Below are 19,691 nucleotides of genomic sequence, written 5' to 3' on the forward strand. Positions count from 1 at the left end.
GTAATTGTGCTGTTTATTATTATTATTATTACGGCCGAGTAGGACAAAAACCTATGAGGACCATATTGTAATTGTGATGTTTATTATTATTATTATTATTATTACGGCCGAGTAGGACAAAAACCTATGAGGACCATATTGTAATTGTGATGTTTATTATTATTATTATTATTATTACGGCCGAGTACAACAAAATCCTATGAGGACCATATTGTAATTGTGCTGTTTATTATTATTATTACGGCCGAGTAGGACAAAATCCTATGAGGACCATATTGTAATTGTGCTGTTTATTATTATTATTATTATTATTACGGCCGAGTAGGACAAAAACCTATGAGGACCATATTGTAATTGTGATGTTTATTATTACTATTATTATTATTAGGGCCGAGTACAACAAAAACCTATGAGGACCATATTGTAATTGTGCTGTTTATTATTATTATTATTATTATTATTATTATTAGGGCCGAGTACAACAAAAACCTATGAGGACCATATTGTAATTGTGCTGTTTATTATTATTATTATTATTATTATTATTATTAGGGCCGAGTACAACAAAAACCTATGAGGACCATATTATAATTGTGCTGTTTTTTATTATTATTATTATTAGGGCCGAGTACAACAAAAACCTATGAGGACCATATTATAATTGTGCTGTTTATTATTATTATTATTATTATTATTACAGCCGAGTAGGACAAAAACCTATGAGGACCATATTGTAATTGTGCTGTTTATTATTATTATTATTATTAGGGCCGAGTACAACAAAAACCTATGAGGACCATATTATAATTGTGCTGTTTATTATTATTATTATTATTATTATTAGGGCCGAGTACAACAAAAACCTATGAGGACCATATTGTAATTGTGCTGTTTATTATTATTATTATTATTATTATTAGGGCCGAGTACAACAAAAACCTATGAGGACCATATTGTAATTGTGCTGTTTATTATTATTATTATTATTATTATTATTATTAGGGCCGAGTACAACAAAAACCTATGAGGACCATATTATAATTGTGCTGTTTATTATTATTATTATTATTATTAGGGCCGAGTACAACAAAAACCTATGAGGACCATATTATAATTGTGCTGTTTATTATTATTATTATTATTATTAGGGCCGAGTACAACAAAAACCTATGAGGACCATATTGTAATTGTGCTGTTTATTATTATTATTATTATTATTATTATTATTATTATTATTAGGGCCGAGTACAACAAAAACGTATGAGGACCATATTATAATTGTGCTGTTTATTATTATTATTATTATTATTAGGGCCGAGTACAACAAAAACCTATGAGGACCATATTATAATTGTGCTGTTTATTATTATTATTATTATTATTATTAGGGCCGAGTACAACAAAAACCTATGAGGACCATATTATAATTGTGCTGTTTATTATTATTATTATTATTAGGGCCGAGTACAACAAAAACGTATGAGGACCATATTATAATTGTGCTGTTTATTATTATTATTATTATTATTATTAGGGCCGAGTACAACAAAAACCTATGAGGACCATATTGTAATTGTGCTGTTTATTATTATTATTATTATTATTATTAGGGCCGAGTACAACAAAAACCTATGAGGACCATATTGTAATTGTGCTGTTTATTTTTATTATTATTATTATTAGGGCCGAGTACAACAAAAACCTATGAGGACCATATTATAATTGTGCTGTTTATTATTATTATTATTATTAGGGCCGAGTACAACAAAAACGTATGAGGACCATATTATAATTGTGCTGTTTATTATTATTATTATTAGGGCCGAGTACAACAAAAACCTATGAGGACCATATTGTAACTGTGCTGTTTATTATTATTATTATTAGGGCCGAGTAGGACAACGACGTATGAGGACCATATTGTAATTGTGCTGTTTATTATTATTATTATTATTATTATTATTATTATTAGGGCCGAGTACAACAAAAACCTATGAGGACCATATTGTAATTGTGCTGTTTATTATTATTATTATTATTATTAGGGCCGAGTAGGACAACGACGTATGAGGACCATATTGTAATTGTGCTGTTTATTATTATTATTATTATTATTATTATTATTAGGGCCGAGTACAACAAAAACCTATGAGGACCATATTATAATTGTGCTGTTTATTATTATTAATTATTATTATTATTATTAGGGCCGAGTACAACAAAAACCTATGAGGACCATATTATAATTGTGCTGTTTATTATTATTATTATTATTAGGGCCGAGTACAACAAAAACGTATGAGGACCATATTATAATTGTGCTGTTTATTATTATTATTATTAGGGCCGAGTACAACAAAAACCTATGAGGACCATATTGTAACTGTGCTGTTTATTATTATTATTATTAGGGCCGAGTAGGACAACGACGTATGAGGACCATATTGTAATTGTGCTGTTTATTATTATTATTATTATTATTATTATTATTAGGGCCGAGTACAACAAAAACCTATGAGGACCATATTGTAATTGTGCTGTTTATTATTATTATTATTATTATTAGGGCCGAGTAGGACAACGACGTATGAGGACCATATTGTAATTGTGCTGTTTATTATTATTATTATTATTATTATTATTATTAGGGCCGAGTACAACAAAAACCTATGAGGACCATATTGTAATTGTGCTGTTTATTATTATTATTATTATTAGGGCCGAGTACAACAAAAACCTATGAGGACCATATTGTAATTGTGCCTTTTATTATTATTATTATTATTAGGGCCGAGTACAACAAAAACCTATGAGGACCATATTATAATTGTGCTGTTTATTATTATTATTATTATTATTATTATTAGGGCCGAGTACAACAAAAACCTATGAGGACCATATTATAATTGTGCTGTTTATTATTATTATTATTATTATTATTATTAGGGCCGAGTACAACAAAAACCTATGAGGACCATATTGTAATTGTGCTGTTTATTATTATTATTATTATTATTATTAGGGCCGAGTACAACAAAAACCTATGAGGACCATATTGTAACTGTGCTGTTTATTATTATTATTATTATTAGGGCCGAGTACAACAAAAACCTATGAGGACCATATTATAATTGTGCTGTTTATTATTATTAATTATTATTAGGGCCGAGTACAACAAAAACCTATGAGGACCATATTATAATTGTGCTGTTTATTATTATTATTATTATTAGGGCCGAGTACAACAAAAACCTATGAGGACCATATTGTAACTGTGCTGTTTATTATTATTATTATTATTAATATTATTATTAGGGCCAAGTACAACAAAAACCTATGAGGACCATATTGTAATTGTGCTGTTTATTATTATTATTATTATTATTATTAGGGCCGAGTAGGACAAAAACCTATGAGGACCATATTGTAACTGTGCTGTTTATTATTATTATTATTATTATTATTAGGGCCGAGTAGGACAACGACGTATGAGGACCCTATTGTAATTGTGCTGTTTATTATTATTATTATTATTAGGCCCGAGTAGGACAAAGACCTATGAGGACCATATTGTAATTGTGCTGTTTATTATTATTATTATTATTAGGGCCGAGTAGGACAAAGACCTATGAGGACCCTATTGTAATTGTGCTGTTTATTATTATTATTATTATTAGGGCCGAGTAGGACAAAGACCTATGAGGACCATATTGTAATTGTGCTGTTTATTATTATTATTATTATTATTATTAGGGCCGAGTAGGACAAAGACCTATGAGGACCCTATTGTAATTGTGCTGTTTATTATTATTATTATTATTAGGGCCGAGTAGGACAAAGACCTATGAGGACCCTATTGTAATTGTGATGTTTATTATTATTATTATTGTTGTTAGGGACGAGTAGGACAAAGACCTATGAGGGCCCTATTGTAATTATGCTGTTTATTATTATTATTAGGGCCGAGTAGGACAAAGACCTATGAAGACCCTATTGTAATTGTGCTGTTTATTATTATTATTATTATTATTATTATTATTATTAGGGCCGAGTACGACAAAGACCTATGAGGACCCTATTGTAATTGTGCTGTTTATTATTATTATTATTATTAGGGCCGAGTACAACAAAAACGTATGAGGACCATATTATAATTGTGCTGTTTATTATTATTATTATTAGGGCCGAGTACAACAAAAACCTATGAGGACCATATTGTAACTGTGCTGTTTATTATTATTATTATTAATATTATTATTAGGGCCAAGTACAACAAAAACCTATGAGGACCATATTGTAATTGTGCTGTTTATTATTATTATTATTATTATTAGGGCCGAGTAGGACAAAAACCTATGAGGACCATATTGTAACTGTGCTGTTTATTATTATTATTATTATTATTATTAGGGCCGAGTAGGACAACGACGTATGAGGACCATATTGTAATTGTGCTGTTTATTATTATTATTATTATTATTATTATTATTAGGGCCGAGTACAACAAAAACCTATGAGGACCATATTGTAATTGTGCTGTTTATTATTATTATTATTATTATTATTATTAGGGCCGAGTACAACAAAAACCTATGAGGACCATATTGTAATTGTGCTGTTTATTATTATTATTATTATTAGGGCCGAGTACAACAAAAACCTATGAGGACCATATTGTAATTGTGCTGTTTATTATTATTATTATTATTATTAGGGCCGAGTACAACAAAACCTATGAGGACCATATTATAATTGTGCTGTTTATTATTATTATTATTATTATTATTAGGGCCGAGTACAACAAAAACCTATGAGGACCATATTATAATTGTGCTGTTTATTATTATTATTATTATTATTATTATTATTAGGGCCGAGTACAACAAAAACCTATGAGGACCATATTGTAATTGTGCTGTTTATTATTATTATTATTATTATTATTATTAGGGCCGAGTACAACAAAAACCTATGAGGACCATATTGTAATTGTGCTGTTTATTATTATTATTATTATTATTATTAGGGCCGAGTAGGACAACGACGTATGAGGACCCTATTGTAATTGTGCTGTTTATTATTATTATTATTATTAGGCCCGAGTAGGACAAAGACCTATGAGGACCATATTGTAATTGTGCTGTTTATTATTATTATTATTATTAGGGCCGAGTAGGACAAAGACCTATGAGGACCCTATTGTAATTGTGCTGTTTATTATTATTATTATTATTAGGGCCGAGTAGGACAAAGACCTATGAGGACCATATTGTAATTGTGCTGTTTATTATTATTATTATTATTAGGGCCGAGTAGGACAAAGACCTATGAGGACCCTATTGTAATTGTGCTGTTTATTATTATTATTATTATTAGGGCCGAGTAGGACAAAGACCTATGAGGACCCTATTGTAATTGTGATGTTTATTATTATTATTATTATTATTGTTGTTAGGGACGAGTAGGACAAAGACCTATGAGGGCCCTATTGTAATTATGCTGTTTATTATTATTATTAGGGCCGAGTAGGACAAAGACCTATGAAGACCCTATTGTAATTGTGCTGTTTATTATTATTATTATTATTATTATTATTAGGGCCGAGTAGGACAAAGACCTATGAGGACCCTATTAATTGTGCTGTTTATTATTATTATTATTATTAGGGCCGAGTAGGACAAAGACCTATGAGGACCCTATTGTAATTGTGCTGTTTATTATTATTATTATTATTAGGGCCAAGTAGGACAAAGACCTATGAGGACCCTATTGTAATTGTGCTGTTTATTATTATTATTATTAGGGCTGAGTAGGACAAAGACCTGTGAGAACCCTATTGTAATTGTGCTGTTTATTATTATTATTGTTATTATTATTATTATTATTAGGGCTGAGTAGGACAAAGATCTATGAGGACCCTATTGTAATTGTGCTGTTTATTATTATTATTATTATTATTATTATTATTAGGGCCGAGTAGGACAAAGACCTATGAGGACCCTATTGCAATTGTACTGTTTTATTATTATTTATTTATTAGGGCCTGAGTCGGACAACATCCTACAAGGTCCCTACTGTAATTGTAATTCTATTGTAATTCATCATGGAATGTCAACTCCTTCATGCTTTGTCTGATTGACTTGAAACTTCACATGTGTGATGAGGGTCGGACCCTGAACAGAAATCGCACCCCTTCAAGAACCTTCCCCACAGCTGCTTATCACTCGCTAATTACTCCCCCTGTATTTAAGCCCTCACTGTCTCTCTGTCCTCTGCCAGTTTGTTGATCTCGTGTCACATCCTCGCATCCTTGTTTCAGTCTTGTTTGCCCCATGTTTTAACCTTGCTTGTTTTCTCCGACCTCCACCATGCCGTGAACCTGATTCCTGCTTGTTTGCTGATCTGCCTCTCATCTACCTGTACTGTCGCCCCGCTGACTGCCTGACTGTGCACCGTACCATTGCCTGTTTTCTTGATACAGCATGTATTACCTTTACACCTCGGCTTCGAGTCCGCGTCGTGTGCCCTACCTCCTTCTGTGCCATGCCACACCCCTCTATATAGAAAAACAAGCTTTCCAGCTTTTCTCCCCTTCAAAAAGTGTAACTGCTAATGACAAACATGCCACATAAGAAATAACTAAATTTGATACTGAAACCAATTTACACAGACTAACACATACCTCTGCCTTCCTTCTTGCAAGAAGAATGGAATAATGGAATGGAAAAATAACCCCCAAAATTATCCTTTAGACCAGGGGTGCCCAAGTTTGGTCTTTGAGATCTACCTTCCTGACACTCTTAGTTGTCTCCCTGTTCCAACACACCTGAATCCAATGAAAGACTCATTAAAAGCCTGTTAATGTGTCTTAGATCTAAAAAATAGACCTAAAATTCATCTGCTTTAGATCTAAAAAATAAACCACAAAAAAATACAAAAACAAGGACATGTTCTTTAACATTCCGGTTCGTAATGCAACATCAAAGTATTCATGATTGTAAGTCTATCAATGCCCATGCAGTCATAATTAGTCGCCCACCACACACACGGACCTCTCACGTCTCTACGGGAAACACCACATTCAAGGCAAATGAACAGCAGGTGCAGACAGAAGCCAGCCTGAGTCTCCAAGAAGTGCTTCATCTCCTCTCATGGCTGACAAACCCCCCGCCTCAGGGTGAAATGGATTTTATTAATACTGAAACCATTATTGAGTCTGATGCTTTGTTTAACTGCCTTATCAATTCCTGATCAATTCCCTATACAGACAAGAGTCATGAGGAGAGGACATGTCCCCCTGGTCCCCACATGTCAGGGATCACCCAAATTCACCCTCACGCTAAATATGAATGAATTTGGTCAACTGGTTCTTGAGATCTCGCCTTGGGGCAACTGTTTGTTGTGATTTGGCGCTATATAAAAAAAATTGATTGATTGATTGATTGATCTCGTGCTAACAAGCGAATATGGACGGACGGACAGGCTGATCAAAGTAGTATCATACTGGGGATGGGGGTGGGGGGGATATAACGAGGCCAAGCGGAGATCCTGGGCTGGTCTTTCTAGAACGGGCTGCATCAGGTCACACTGACGTTTGTTGCAGTATTTCTGAGTCACTCAGAATTCTGGGACTTTGGAGATGTTTAACCTGAAACTGGTTTTAGACAATATGACCCCTTTAGGAAGCAAATTAATTATGCAGAGTTTTTTTTTTTTTTTTTTTTTTACGTTTTTCTCCCTGCAAGTTAAACGCTTGTTGGACACTTGGCAAGCTGTGCTGTGTCATATGTAGCCAGAGCTGATGATGCTGATGTGGGACGCAGCCTGTCCAATATCAAAGGTCTGAAAGGGGCCGATTTCTCCATTTCAACTTTCCTCCTCCCATAAACTGCTGAACATCAAGCACAGATTCCACAGAAAAAAAGCACATCATTGTCCTAAGTGCCGTCTGTTCTCAGTCTACTGAGGTAACGTCCAAGTCTATCATGTGACAACAACAATCAGATGGACGTTCAGACTGCTGGGTTTGTGGGATCCGGCAGAACTGTGCTCACCTCGCTGAGGATGTCCATCATGGTCTTACTGGGCAGGTCCTTCAGGTGCTGCCGGTGCTGGGACAGGCTCTGCAGCAACTGGACGCATCCCAAAACTACAGGGGGCTCCTGGACAGACAGACAGACATTTCACAGTCAAATCAGGCTGTGACCACTTCAGGCCAAATGTCTGAATTCTTGGACATCTGGCCTTCATCGTTCCAGTCCGCCCAGCTGGAGAACGGCTGATGAGCTGCGACACAAACATGTGATCATAGAGCCAAGTAAACAAACACAAATACTGGATCTGCAGTCCCCAGCCAGTTGGGAAGAAGACAATTGTTGACACTTACCTTGAAGAGGCGACCGGACTGATGAAGAGCAAGGACACCAAACAGGTTTCCAAACATCGCATTTCTGACACGCTTCTGGAAAAAAAAAAAAAAAGGCAACTCTATGTGAGACTGCTGACTTGTGTGGAGATCAGCAGAGGTTAGAGCTGAGGACGAACCTTCTTCACCGTCTGCAAATTGTGTTTGTCTTTGATTCTGTCCAGTGTGGTCTGCAGAGACAGGTCCTCAAAAGCACCAAGCACCTGCAAAGTCAAACACACATCCATCTCTCACCACATCACAGCTGATCCATACAGACTTGGGGTGTCACGAGACATGTATTAGGATTGAACCATATGGCACACCTGCAACGGTTCAGTTCACAGAACTGCAGGCAGAACAATCGCACAGTGTGACCGCAGACACGCAGGAACATGCGGAAGGACTGCATAGTGCGGTTGCACCACATAGTGCGGTCGCACTGCGTGTCTGCGGTCATACCACAGAACACGCGGTATGACCGCACAGTGTGACCGCAGACACACGGATGACTGCACCATGCAACTGCAGACATGCGATGTTTGACCCGTAAGTCACTGACATTTCATCTCATGTCCACAGTGTTTGTATCACTCCAGCTGCTGCTGTGATCAACCAACCTCAACATCTTAATTTTTGCACAAACAAAGGCTATGAAAGTTTCTTCAAAGAAAAAAAGGATAAACTCCATACAGCAAGGCCTGGTATATCTCCAGATGTCAAAGGGAGACTCTCCAGCCAGGCACAGGATGGTTTGGTGTCAAAACCCCCACCATATTCAGGATTTAAGACTCCCCAAAGTGCATTCCTCACAGAGCTGTGAACTATCTTATCAAGACCCCAAACCAGATGTGCCAGCTTCTCTCTCATAATAAAAAAAAGAAACCCTCCACAGAAAGACATACCTTCTTCACCAAAAGTATGTAAAAGTATGTATTTCCAACTAGACTCAACAAAAAAACAGTCCACTAAAGGACTACCATCAATCCACTGATTACAGTAAAGTTTCTTTGGTTACAATCGACCTAGTATTAACCTTTTTCACATTTTTACAAGGAAATGAAAAATCCAGCCATGGAACAAGAGTGACCCCGTTTGGACGATTTGGGGAAGGGCAGGTGACCAACTCCTGCAGACTTAAGTGTAACCACGTTTAAAAGAAAAAGAAAATCACTGTATTGTTGTAACAGAAAAAAAAGAAAATAAAACAACATGTCACTCATTTCACCTCACGCATGAAAGTATTATATCTGATGTGTTATACTCTGTTCATTGTGGAACGTTTATTTAATGTGTTTTTCACATATGTTATGTGGTATATAATTCCAGGTAAAACCAGTTACAAGATTTATTCTATAGGACTTGTTTAGGTTTTGAAGCGGGAATTTTGGAACCACACTGATTTATATTTATAAAATCAATGAAAGAAACTCCAAAAACTACGTTACCCAGAATTCTTGGGGGTGGAGCTTGTAAAACCTTTAAAGGAGCTTGCGCCTGGGAAACAGCTCTCTTTTTTGGTCTATTTTCTCTTCTGCTTCTTTCCTTTTCCAGAGTCTAAAGATGCGGCCTAGCCGTTAAAGATATACGACTCTTTGTTTGAAGCCACGTGCTGCTTAAAACTTAATTCTTGTTTGGGTGCGCCAACAAGAAATTACTTTCCTTTTTTCCGAAGATAACTTTGGCTCAACTTTTGTCAAGTTAAACGCGCAGGCGCATTTAACTTCCTTTTGCGATTTTTCAAATTAAGACCTTTTTCCTTCTTCACATCCAAATTCCTTTCTTGAACATTTTTCTCCTAAAGCCAGCTATTTTATTGTATTGAGTTTTGACTTGACACGCCTTCCAAAAAGACGACAATGAAAGAAGAATTTCTGATTTTTGATAGAGAATAACGACACTCAAACTCTTAATCTGACGGTCCTGACTACTGAGCGCTGCAGAGATAAAAATACCTGGGTCAGCTGAGACGTCAACAGCGACTTGAACCGCCACCGCAAAATCACAGCATAACAACAGAATGCGTCCCCGGTAACCAACAAAACGGGGTGAGTTGACCTGCAAAGCCTCTTTGTCAAGGTCCCTGAAAAAGCTGTGTGACGGAAGGAGCGTCGACTGAATGGAGACTATTCCAGGACCTGGCCAACGGAGACCAGCTGCACTGTGCCTCAAGTAAGGGCTACGATGTCAGAATGAAACAGAGTGGCTTTATTTAACTCTATTCAAAATCATTAATCTTCTCTCAAGTTAATAAACACCAAAGTAAATTCCCTGCTAAATTAGGACGAATCTTACTCCTAAAACTCCCCCTACGAAATCCAATTATCTGAAGATCATATAATCATTGCTCATGGAATGTCGTCATCATTAAATTGCTCACTGTGATATGTCCTGTTATTTACCTCCTGCCAGAGTTAAATAAATATCTTAAATGTGGAAAGTTGTCTGTGATTTTTGTATGGTTTTACAGAGGGTGTTGGACCTGACCAGCAGAACGTACGCTGAAGTTTGAGACTGATTTTAATATTTCCTATCTGCTGACATAAAGTCAAGATAGGTGGTGCCCTTTTTGAGGTAAAATTATCCACAAGTGATCATTTCAAACATCAATCAATCAATCAATCAACTTTTTTTTTTATATAGCGCCAAATCACAACAAACAGTTGCCCCAAGGTGCTTTATATTGTAAGGCAAGGCCATACAATAATTATGAAAAACCCCAACGGTCAAAACGACCCCCTGTGAGCAAGCACTTGGCTACAGTGGGAAGGAAAAACTCCCTTTTAACAGGAAGAAACCTCCAGCAGAACCAGGCTCAGGGAGGGGCAGTCTTCTGCTGAGACTGGTTGGGGCTGAGGGAAAGAACCAGGAAAATGACATGCTGTGGAAGGGGGCAGAGATCGATCACTAATGATTAAATGCAGAGTGATGCATACAGAGCAAAAAGAGAAAGAAACAGTGCATCATGGGAACCCCCCCCACAGTCTACGTCTAAAGCAGCATAACCAAGGGATAGTCCAGGGTCTCCTGATCCAGCCCTAACTATAAGCCTTAGCGAAAAGGAAAGTTTTAAGCCTAATCTTAAAAGTAGAGAGGGTATCTGTCTCCCTGATCTGAATTGGGAGCTGGTTCCACAGGAGAGGAGCCTGAAAGCTGAAGGCTCTGCCTCCCATTCTACTCTTACAAACCCTAGGAACTACAAGTAAGCCTGCAGTCTGAGAGCGAAGCGCTCTAATGGGGTAATATGGTACTACGAGGTCCCTAAGATAAGATGGGACCTGATTATTCAAAACCTTATAAGTAAGAAGAAGAATTTTAAATTCTATTCTAGAATTAACAGGAAGCCAATGAAGAGAGGCCAACACGGGTGAGATATGCTCTCTCCTGCTAGTCCCCGTCAGTACTCTAGCTGCAGCATTTTGAATTAACTGAAGGCTTTTTAGGGAACTTTTAGGACAACCTGATAATAATGAATTACAATAGTCCAGCCTAGAGGAAATAAATGCATGAATTAGTTTTTCAGCATCACTCTGAGACAAGACCTTTCTGATTTTAGAGATATTGTGTAAATGCAAAAAGGCAGTCCTACATATTTGTTTAATATGCGCTTTGAATGACATATCCTGATCAAAAATGACTCCAAGATTTCTCACAGTATTACTAGAGGTCAGGGAAATGCCATCCAGAGTAAAGATCTGGTTAGAGACCATGCTTCTAAGATTTGTGGGGCCAAGTACAATAACTTCAGTTTTATCTGAGTTTAAAAGCAGGAAATTAGAGGTCATCCATGTCTTTATGTCTGTAAGACAATCCTGCAGTTTAGCTAATTGGTGTGTGTCCTCTGGTTTCATGGATAGATAAAGCTGGGTATCATCTGCGTAACAATGAAAATTTAAGCAATACCGTATAATAATACTGCCTAAGGGAAGCATGTAAAAAGTGAATAAAATTGGTCCTAGCACAGAACCTTGTGGAACTCCATAATTAACTTTAGTCCGTGAAGAAGATTCCGCATTTACATGAACAAACTGTAATCTATTAGACAAATATGATTCAAACCACCGCAGCGCAGTGCCCTTAATACCTATGACATCCAAAAAGACAGTATATTCTTCCTGTTTCTGCAACAAAAATAATCTGGAAAAGTTCACCATGCAAGTAAAAATCCAGATTTCTGGGAATCTTTCATCACTGACAGAGTTGGTTTTATGAGATGCACCATTTGAGCAAATGTAAAACAAAGTTACAATGAACAAAATATTGAAAGGAGTCTGGCCTCACACGTTGCACGACAGACAAAAAAAACAAAAAAACAAAACAAAACTTAACGTGATGCACAGTAAATTTATCCCAACGAGAATGACAAGAGATGTACCTGTGTACTTTTTTCAATTGTACTTTTGAGTGTAGGTGTTTACACTGCAAAAACTGATATCCAAGAAAGTAAAAAAAAAAAATACTTGTTTAAAGAAAATTAGACTTATTTTTTGTCTAAATAGAAAAATAATCTTGTCAAGCATTTTTTTACATAAGAAAAAATGTCTTATTTTGGGACAATGTATCTCACTTTTTCTTGTTTTTCCAGCTAATATCAAGCTGTACTTAACCAGTAACAAGAAAAGGCAAAGGATTTCAAATCATTCGGGCAAAGGAACAACACTGTTTTCCTTATTTTAAGACAGAGGCTAATCTTAAAGTAAGAATTCTAAGAAATGACATTAATCAATCAATCAATTTTTTTTTTATATAGCGCCAAATCACAACAAACAGTTGCCCCAAGGCACTTTATATTGTAAGGCAAGGCCATACAATAATGATGTAAAACCCCAACGGTCAAAACGACCCCCTGTGAGCAAGCACTTGGCTACAGTGGGAAGGAAAAACTCCCTTTTAACAGGAAGAAACCTCCAGCAGAACCAGGCTCAGGGGGGGGCAGTCTTCTGCTGGGACTGGTTGGGGCTGAGGGAGAGAACCAGGAAAAAGACATGCTGTGGAGGGGAGCAGAGATCGATCATTAATGATTAAATGCAGAGTGGTGCATACAGAGCAAAAAGAGAAAGAAACAGTGCATCATGGGAACCCCCCAGCAGTCTAAGTCTATAGCAGCATAACTAAGGGATGGTTCAGGGTCACCCGATCCAGCCCTAACTATAAGCTTTAGCATAAAGGAAAGTTTTAAGCCTAATCTTAAAAGTAGAGAGGGTGTCTGTCTCCCTGATCTGAATTGGGAGCTGGTTCCACAGGAGAGGAGCCTGAAAGCTGAAGGCTCTGCCTCCCATTCTACTCTTACAAACCCTAGGAACTACAAGTAAGCCTGCAGTCTGAGAGCGAAGCGCTCTATTGGGGTGATATGGTACTACGAGGTCCCTAAGATAAGATGGGACCTGATTATTCAAAACCTTATAAGTAAGAAGAAGAATTTTAAATTCAATTCTAGAATTAACAGGAAGCCAATGAAGAGAGGCCAATATGGGTGAGATATGCTCTCTCCTTCTAGTCCCCGTCAGCACTCTAGCTGCAGCATTTTGAATTAACTGAAGGCTTTTTAGGGAACTTTTAGGACAACCTGATAATAATGAATTACAATAGTCCAGCCTAGAGGAAATAAATGCATGAATTAGTTTTTCAGCATCACTCTGAGACAAGACCTTTCTGATTTTAGAGATATTGCGTAAATGCAAAAAAGCAGTCCTACATATTTGTTTAATATGCGCTTTGAATGACATATCCTGATCAAAAATGACTCCAAGATTTCTCACAGTATTACTAGAGGTCAGGGTAATGCCATCCAGAGTAAGGATCTGGTTAGACACCATGTTTCTAAGATTTGTGGGGCCAAATACAATAACTTCAGTTTTATCTGAGTTTAAAAGCAGGAAATTAGAGGTCATCCATGTCTTTATGTCTGTAAGACAATCCTGCAGTTTAGCTAATTGGTGTGTGTCCTCTGGCTTCATGGATAGATAAAGCTGGGTATCATCTGCGTAACAATGAAAATTTAAGCAATACCGTCTAATAATACTGCCTAAGGGAAGCATATATAAAGTGAATAAAATTGGTCCTAGCACAGAACCTTGTGGAACTCCATAATTAACTTTAGTCTGTGAAGAAGATTCCCCATTTACATGAACAAATTGTAATCTATTAGACAAATATGATTCAAACCACCGCAGCGCAGTGCCTTTAATACCTATGGCATGCTCTAATCTCTGTAATAAAATTTTATGGTCAACAGTATCAAAAGCAGCACTGAGGTCTAACAGAACAAGCACAGAGATGAGTCCACTGTCCGAGGCCATAAGAAGATCATTTGTAACCTTCACTAATGCTGTTTCTGTACTATGATGAATTCTAAAACCTGACTGAAACTCTTCAAATAGACCATTCCTCTGCAGATGATCAGTTAGCTGTTTTACAACTACCCTTTCAAGAATTTTTGAGAGAAAAGGAAGGTTGGAGATTGGCCTATAATTAGCTAAGATAGCTGGGTCAAGTGATGGCTTTTTAAGTAATGGTTTAATTACTGCCACCTTAAAAGCCTGTGGTACATAGCCAACTAACAAAGATAGATTGATCATATTTAAGATCGAAGCATTAAATAATGGTAGGGCTTCCTTGAGCAGCCTGGTAGGAATGGGGTCTAATAAACATGTTGATGGTTTGGATGAAGTAACTAATGAAAATAACTCAGACAGAACAATCGGAGAGAAAGAGTCTAACCAAATACCGGCATCACTGAAAGCAGCCAAAGATAACGATACGTCTTTGGGATGGTTATGAGTAATTTTTTCTCTAATAGTTAAAATTTTGTTAGCAAAGAAAGTCATGAAGTCATTACTAGTTAAAGTTAATGGAATACTCAGCTCAATAGAGCTCTGACTCTGACTCTGAGACTGAAAACATCACAAATATGACAATGCAGCTTAAAAAGACTGCTTCATTAGTATTTTCTCTTACGTAACCCAACGCTGAAACCTCTCTTTACAAAAACAAACAAAAAAGAAGTATCCACAGCAGAATGATCAAAAGTACAAAAGTGCAACAACAACCTTAACATCAACCTAAAATTCTGTTGAATGCGCCAAGTCTGTGAGACGACTTAGTCCAGGGGCTACTCGGGGTCGCCATGCTCCATTTCTGCTGCTTCAAAGGTCCCTCTAATGACCTACAGAGGTCAATGAAGAATTACATAGGGGTCAAAATTTAAAACGTCATCATATTGAAAGGGATACTCCAGGATACCGCCACATCTGAAAATAAACATTACTTAATTTAGAATATATGTCCCAAATTCATGTTTTAGTCACAAAATGCACATTCATTTTGTCTGTCTGCTGCACTATAATAAGGAATAGTGGAGATGAGGGAGTGAAAATAACTAGAATAAAAAAGCTGGGGGGAAATACACTGGACGATATTCTGTAGGAAAAACCCTGCTGTGAAAATATCTGACCTCAACTTGACCCACTTGAACTCAGCATGCGCTGAAGACCATTCATTCTGTGTGTGTGTGTGTGAGACTGAGGGAGAGAGAGAGGTTGTTCGACTGACCAATTTAACTGCAGTGAGAGTATCAGATACTGCATGCAGCCATGTTTAATGTGTGTTCAGCTGTGTGTGTGTGTGTGTGTGTGTGTGTGTAAGACTGTTTATTTTTAATGATCTGTGTGAACTTGGTGATTCATGTAAACATCCAGTGATGACAAACAGGGACAGAATATGTCAGCCTTGTTCACTGTGTTCTTCTCAAAAGCACCACGTTCAGTACGAGCAAAGTTTTCGAACTGACTTTATATCACCAACAAAACGGAGAGCAAACAGTTAATAAATAAATAAAATAAAAACCCGACTGAGGCTGTGACCGCCGCAGCAGGAGCCGTTTTCAGCTCTGTCTTGTTAAAAGCACCGCGTATGACACGAAACAAGTTCACCAAATAACTTTAAATATCAGACAAACTGAAAAAGAGGCGAGCTGAAGAAAACTTAAGCTGGACAAGAGTACTGACAGAGCAACGTGAGGCAGAATCCAGCCAAGCACAGAGAGAGACCCTGTCTGTGTGTGTGAGAGAAGCTGCAGAGAGACGTGTCTGTGTCGGGAGGGGCGGGTGCTGTGTGTGACTGGCCAATCACAGAGCGTGAAGACAGTCAGTTAGCCAATGAGAATTTTTCTTCAGCACGAGCACAGATATTGATGAGTTTTATTCAGATCATGTTCGTGCTCATCAAAAATGCTTTATCCGTACCGGATACTCATCTGAAACAAGTATCTGGCTCAACCCTAGATTTGACAACCGTCTGATGTAACCAGGGTCAAAATCTATCGTCATCTACTGGTGCCAGACGCTCAGACCCTTCCCTATAATCCTTTGCGTACAGGGTTTTTTTTTTTTTTTTTTTTTTTTTTAGCGCCAGAGAGTTTTGTGGTTTAAACAACAGAATCCACAATGACAATTGTAAATGAACATTATACAACCAAAATGTATATTTTTTCTTTAGCTGCAGTAAGAGGCTGCAACAACTATCAGCGGCACAAAGAAGTATAATTTATGGGATATCTCAATACTTAGGGCGAATACTGCCATGAACACTACTGGCCAGTAGATGGCAGTAGAGACCATATAGCAAACAAGAAAATAATTGGAGAAGCAACCTGAGCTTCTTCTGACATTTAAAACAAACACAACAACAAGTAAGAATGTCTATAAACCCAGAGAATATATTTATGGGAGCTTTAGGCACAATATACAAAGATTTTAATGCTGTTGTCCGTGTGGAGCCTGATCACAGCATCTCAAATGCATTTCTCCTGTCGTGACTGTACCAGGATTACACATAATGCACTGCTGCACACAGCATGTCCACACTAAAACCTTCAGGATTAGTGCATTACTTTAAAACTAAAACATATAGCTGATATTTTCACTTTATAAAACTTCAGAAGTGATGTTAATTTAAATAACATGTCCAAAATTAGTTTGGTTAAAATTTTAACCATAAGTTAAAACTGTATGCCTCTGGATGACTTGGGTGATACTGCCGGTAAATTGGTATGGTGTCAGGAGGAATTATCTTGTGAGTAGGTCTTCTCTGATTGCAGAGGATAGAGCGTTTTTTCTGCTACAAAACCTTTAACAGGTAAGCGCTGAAATCTTTGATAGCAGACTTAAATGTAAGGGCCTGATGGTTTATCTGGTTGGCTGGGGGGGGTTTGGTTTGTTTTTAATTCATTTTGCTGGGGTCAGTCGGTCGGTCTCTCTCTCTCTCTCTCCATGCACACCTGTCTGTAACCTGCTGATTGCCACCTGGGGCTTTATTCACAGGTTGTGTTGGTTCTTTGCCAGTTTGTTGCGTCCTGTGCCTTCATACCAGCTCTCGTTCTTGTATTTCCTAGATCTGCCTACTTCAGTGTGTTCTCGACCTCCTGCCCGTTTTTTCCGACCACGTCTAGCCTGATGATCTTTGTACTGCTGCTGTGCCTTTTGGACTGCCTTCCTGTGTACAGACCGTTGCTTTCCGTTTCATTAAAGTCTTTTTGCAAGCAGAGCTGTGACAGTGAGCCTTGCATTTGTCTCCTACCAAACCCGTCTGTCAGCAAAGGTTTTTAGCTGTTAATGCTTTATTCACATCACCTGGAAAAACATATTAGCGGTCTAAAAATTATCTGACTAAAAATTTATCAGAAGATAATTGGTCCGATGGTGCTTTTCAAAGTTAGCTGAAAAGCTAATCTGATAAGGAAAACATTAGCTTTGATAATTAGCGGTTAGTGGATTAATGGAACTGTGCCCCCCACTGCATCTCACCTACCCAAAATGCATCTCCACTCTACGGTCAGTACTGCAGGCAGAGGTGCTGGAGGATTCAGTAAACAAGCATGATACAACTGCATCATGCAATCAGTCCATGACAGAGTGGAGCACCTGTGAGCTCTGTGTCATTGTTACCATGTACATAGTTTTTGGTAGCAGCCAGTGTACTCCATAGGTTTTGAAACAACAACAAGCAATCACCAAGTTGTGTTCACAGGGGAGTTATGTATTTGCCATTTTGTGGCAAATATGAGCCCTCGACCTGTACAGACAGTGGGGCGATCGTGCCTTTGCCGTGGCAGGTCCTAAACTCTGGAACGCTCTTCCTCTGGAGTTACGCTCCATCTCATCCCTGCCCCTGTTCAAAGCCAGGCTGAAAACTATTTGTTTCAACTGGCCTTTGACACATAGAGCTGTGACTCCCTGTGAACTGACAACTGTAATATACGAGGTCTATTAGAAAAGTATCTGACCTTTTTATTTGTTTCAAAAACTATATGGATTTGAATCACGTGCGATTACATCAGCCAACCTTGAACCCTCGTGCGCATGCGTGAGTTTTTTCACGCCTGTCGGTTATGTCATTCGCCTGTGGGCAGGCTTTGAGTGAGCACTGGCCCACCACGTCGGCAGGCAGCCGGCGCGGCGCGGCAGCACAAGAAAAACACCTCCGTGTTGATAACCATTTGTAAAAACAAGGCGGCTTTTGATGGCTTTCAGCTGAGTGAGTATCTGAGAAATTGTTTAACAGCTGGACATGTTCCAACTTGTCCTTAAGGCTTCCAACGGAGGTGTTTTTCCTGTGGCGGAGTGCCGCGCCAGCTGCCTGCCGACGCGCCAATCCGTCTGCACATCTTTCATTACAAAATCTCCTTTAACAGTGGAATGTCCGGATAAACTGTTGATACCAACCTCTTCTGAAAGTTCTCTGTTCTCTCACGACGTCCTGGGTCAACAGAGGCTTAAATTTGGAGGTTTTCAGCTCGAAACAGGCTAACAACGTCGCCTCGGAGCGCTGCGCGACGTCCCGCTCCGTGGGAATTCCTTAAAAGCGACAGTAACACTCAATCTCTCATCAGCCGTTAAACTTTTCACCAAAAACCAGCTGAATTTCTCGAATGGTGTCCACTTCAATCTGCCTCACAGGTTCTGAAAAAATTTTGATCAAGCAAAGTGCCAGTCTCTCAGCAAGTTGTTAGACAAAGGAATTCCGGGAGGGGTGGACCAGTGCTCACTCAAAGCCTGCCCACAGGCGAATGACGTAACCGACAGGCGTGAAAAAACTCACGCATGCGCACGAAGGTTCAAGGTTGGCTGATGTAATCGCACGTGATTCAAATCCATATAGTTGGATGTACTGCCAAATTCTATGAAACGCCTTTGGAGACGGCTTATGGTAGAGAAATGAACATTCAATACACGAGCAACAGCTCTGGTTGACATTCCTGCTGTCAGCATGCCAATTGCATTGTGCTGTG

The 19,691-nt window shown here is 38.0% G+C and overlaps 1 protein-coding gene across 4 annotated transcripts in view; it reads right to left on the reverse strand.

Annotated features, from left to right (window-relative positions):
* The window catches only part of mybbp1a (MYB binding protein (P160) 1a), a 282,215-nt gene that overhangs the window by 232,445 nt on the left and 30,079 nt on the right, over positions 1 to 19,691 (reverse strand). For all 4 annotated transcript variants that reach the window (XM_034177480.1, XM_034177481.1, XM_034177479.1 and 1 more), the window contains exons 3-5: positions 8,545 to 8,628; positions 8,387 to 8,461; positions 8,055 to 8,162 (exon numbers count right to left, since the gene is read on the reverse strand). In XM_034177480.1, the coding sequence (XP_034033371.1) occupies positions 8,055 to 8,162; positions 8,387 to 8,461; positions 8,545 to 8,628 (267 nt within the window). The remainder of the gene's footprint in view (positions 1 to 8,054; positions 8,163 to 8,386; positions 8,462 to 8,544; positions 8,629 to 19,691) is intronic.

The sequence above is a fragment of the Thalassophryne amazonica genome, chromosome 9, assembly GCF_902500255.1.
Source record: "Thalassophryne amazonica chromosome 9, fThaAma1.1, whole genome shotgun sequence".
Taxonomy (NCBI): Eukaryota; Metazoa; Chordata; class Actinopteri; order Batrachoidiformes; family Batrachoididae; genus Thalassophryne; species Thalassophryne amazonica.